The 3,948-nt window shown below is 23.9% G+C and overlaps 2 protein-coding genes across 2 annotated transcripts; both read left to right on the forward strand.

Moving 5' to 3' along the window:
- Positions 1-185: 185 nt before the first annotated feature.
- ENU1_189290 (Bax inhibitor, putative) lies at positions 186-827 on the forward strand (the record flags this gene model as incomplete). The annotated part of the gene is made up of 1 exon (XM_008861747.1): positions 186-827. The coding sequence occupies one exon, from the start codon at positions 186-188 to the stop codon at positions 825-827; it is 642 nt and encodes a 213-aa protein (XP_008859969.1).
- Positions 828-2,317: 1,490 nt separating this feature from the next.
- Positions 2,318-3,006, forward strand: ENU1_189300 (Rab family GTPase; the record flags this gene model as incomplete). The annotated part of the gene is made up of 2 exons (XM_008861748.1): positions 2,318-2,516; positions 2,582-3,006. 2 exons carry the CDS (start codon positions 2,318-2,320, stop codon positions 3,004-3,006), a joined length of 624 nt encoding a protein of 207 aa, XP_008859970.1.
- Positions 3,007-3,948: the final 942 nt, after the last annotated feature.

Here is a 3,948-nt window from a genome sequence, read left to right on the forward strand (position 1 = left end):
TTATAATAATAGTATTGAAGCATATTTTATAACTTTATTTCAATTGAAGTTTTAGGAAAATTCATCACTAAATAATAAAAACGGTGATTTTTAAAAAATTTTAAATCATAAAATAAGTAAAAATATAATAATAATATAAAATAATTTATAATAAATAGAAAATCTAATCTAAAAAGTTAGTTGAAATGAGAATAGACGCTAAAACTTCAAAGATTTTATCTCAAGCATATTTGATAGTTTCATGTTGCTTTGTGCTCTTTGCTCTTGGGTTAGTTGGAAGTTTATATATTCCTATTGTTTTGAGTTCATTGATTTCTTTAATTGGAGTTTTTCCAACAATTATTATGTGTTGTACTCAATCACCAAAGTTAAAGGTTTGTTTAATGTCTTTTAGTGCTCTTACAGCTGGATTTGGTGCTGGTGCATTTTGTATTTCTCATGGTCTTGATTGTAGTGAAATTGTGTTTTGTGCACTTGCCACTACTCTTGCTTTTGTATCAACTACAATTGTCTCTCTTCTCACAACAGAATTAACATTATTATATACTTTTATGGGTATTATCTCTTCAATTGTATATATTCCTTTAACTATATGGTACGTATTTTCTTGGGGACTTACTGCTGCTTACATTTTTATTTCAGTTTCAGTAATTATGTCAATTCTATTCCTAATAATAGATACTCAGTCAATTATTAGGGCAATTGAAGCTGGGGTTGATGACCCATTCATTCTTGCTTGGACTCTCTTTGTGGACGCTTTTGACTTGTTTATGTACCTTGCTAAACTTATGATTGTTATGTCCAAAAAACGTGATGACGATAAGTAAATCATTATTAATTTTTGTTGCATTATACTTTGTTTCCTTCTCTCAGGATATTTTTATGTATTTTAATAAAATAACTACCAAAAACTCATCATAGAAAAAGGTAAATTAATACCAATCAACAAATCTTAATACAGAAGAATGATTGTGAATAAGTGTTATGTATATGGACATAACATAATTTTCATATAAGAATTATCACCATAAAAACTGTAGTAACTGACAATCATATTTTTTTGTTCAGTTTCAAGAAACAAAAAAGATATTGTCATAATGAGTGAAATCTCACAATTAGGCACAAAGAATATATAAATAATATCAAAATAAATGATGAAGAACAAAACTAATTAGAAACAAAAAATTATAGAACATAGTACAAAACTAACAGTTTTGGAAAAAAATTCATGAAGAAATTAAAACACTTATAAACAGAATTAGAAGATATTGAGGGTATTAGTAATATAATATTGTGAGGATGTTATTTTTTATAACGAATAATAGAATAAAATAATAAATTTATTTATAAGAAGTATCTACTAACCATTTAAATATTAGTTTATTGATAAATCTAAGTCATATTGAAAATAAAAATAACTGTCAATAAGAAATAAGTAGAATAGTATTAGTATTGTAATTTATAATAATGATTTAATGATTCATAACCAAATGTAATAGAAGATAAGACAACTATTAAAACAATAATTATATACTAATTGATATTTTAATTTGTAAATTCAAAAATAAATATAAACATATAAAAATGTTTATTTTAATATTATCAATAAATTGACTGACAAAAGTAAATAAGTAAAAGTATTAGACTTAACAAAAGTAAAATGAAATTTAATATAATAAAGAAATGGTTCATCAATGATTTTTTTAAATATGTTTAGAAAATGAATGTTATAATATAATTATTAGAAATAAACTATTTTAGATAATTGAATAAATAGATAAAGTAATCATCTAATGATTGGTATAGTCTTTCACTTAATGAAGTGATAATAAATTTAATTTAAAGTATATTAGTTTAATAAATTTAGTATGTTTATATCTTTCTTAATGCTTATTTTCTTCAACAATAAAATAAAGTTGATAAATGAAAGTAATAAATAGTAATAAGGTGAAGAATATCATGTAATTTATTTTATATAATTGAATGTTCATTTTTATCTCACATCAATTGAGTATTAACTTGTCTATAAAAAAACAGAATTAAACACTTTTTATTAATAAATTTTTGTTGTATTGATTTGGTACATAAGATTTTCTTGTTTCATAGTAAGTGATCATCATTCTTATTCTTTACATTATTAAAAACTAATAGTTATATTATCAATTATCTTTTATTTATACTTTAATTCTTTTTTGTTTTATTAAATAACAATATTTTGTTGTTTGGTGTTACACAAATATATTTTAAGTTAAAAAGAATGAATGGGAAAAATCTCGAATCTGAACTAAAAAAAATGAACTGATAAAAAGAGAAAGACATGTCAAATAAAAATCACAAGAAAGTTCTGTTAAAAATGATTCTCATTGGTGATTCTGGAGTTGGAAAGTCTTCCCTCATGAATCAGTTTATTGAAAAGACATTCACAGCACAATATAAAGCAACTATTGGAGCTGATTTCCTTACAAAAGAAGTTACAATTAATGGAACTGCTACTACACTCCAAATTTGGGACACTGGTTTGTGTCTTTTAGTTCTTATTATTTTTTTTAATTTAGGACTAGAGTTATGATTAATTCATTAGCTGGACATGAAAAGTTCATGAGTTTTGGTGCTGCATTTTACCGTGGTAGTGATTGTTGTCTTTTAGTTTTAGATGTTACAAATGAAGCTTCCTTCAAATCACTTGATACTTGGAAAAAAGAATTCCTCAATGGTGCTAATGTTACTAATCCTAATGACTTCCCTTTTGTTGTTTTAATCAACAAAATGGACGAAGACCCATCCAAACATGTTGTATCTGTTTCTGATGTAAAACAATGGTGTGAAAATAATGGTAATATTCCTTTGTATGAAACATCTGCTAAGACTGGTGCTCAAGTTGATACTGCTTTCTTAGATGTTGCCACTAAAGTTGTACAGTCTATGAAAGAAGTAAACAATACTCCATCAGGGAGCATCAACATTGAAACAACATCTCCAGAGAAAAAAGAAGGAGGATGTTGTTGATTAATTTTACATTTTTCTTAAAGATTTTTCTCTTTTTTAGTAGAACGTCTATTTGTCAATTTTTAATTTATGTTGTTGTATGAACAACTATTAGTAGTCCTCTAATAAGTTGTTTTGCAATTAGATTTTGATGATAGTACAAATAAATAAGATTATATCTGATTTTAACAAAAAATGTTAAATAACTTTGTATAATTTAAAAGGGTTTTAATTTTTCTAACATTCTTTTTTGTATCTTCTTTTCTTAATTATGATTATGCACTGAACTATTTTTATTTACCCATCCTTCAAAACCTTAACAGTAAACTATTTTTTTATGGAAACACAGCCACTTCTTTCTTTATAAAAATTTAACTTTCTTAATTAAAGATATTTTTTTATTATCTATCCATTTATTTCAATGAGATATAACTAAGATGTGTTATTCAAAAAAGGTAATAGTTATTATAGAATAAACGTTTGACATTTATTCTACTGTGAGTTGTTAGTCTTATAGTTTAGATTATATATTTTTAATTTCTCATTGTTTGAAAGAAGATGGTTATAGAGCAAAGAACGAAAATAAATATTTCATCAGTCTATTTCAATAATTTGATGGAGATGTGAAACAAATAGTTTTAAATAAAAATAATCAAAATTATGTATAATCATAAAAAAATATTCATTTAATAACCTTAATACTGTGAAAAAGTGTTGTACTAATATTTTTATTCTCTAATTCAACCTAACTGAATGTTATTAATTGAAATAGTATTACCCAATCCCATTCTTAATATTCTAAAAATCAAAACTATTAGTATAACCAAATAATTTATAATCTATTCAATAAGTAAAACTATTATAACAGAAAAAGAATTATTAAAGAAGGGGTGTTTTAATTAAATAATTTTCTCTTTTATTAATTTTGTATAGTATTTTCTTTTGATAGTTACTTTCAAGTCT

This window comes from Entamoeba nuttalli, assembly GCF_000257125.1.
Source record: "Entamoeba nuttalli P19 unplaced genomic scaffold asmbl_8801, whole genome shotgun sequence".
Taxonomy (NCBI): domain Eukaryota; phylum Evosea; order Mastigamoebida; family Endamoebidae; genus Entamoeba; species Entamoeba nuttalli.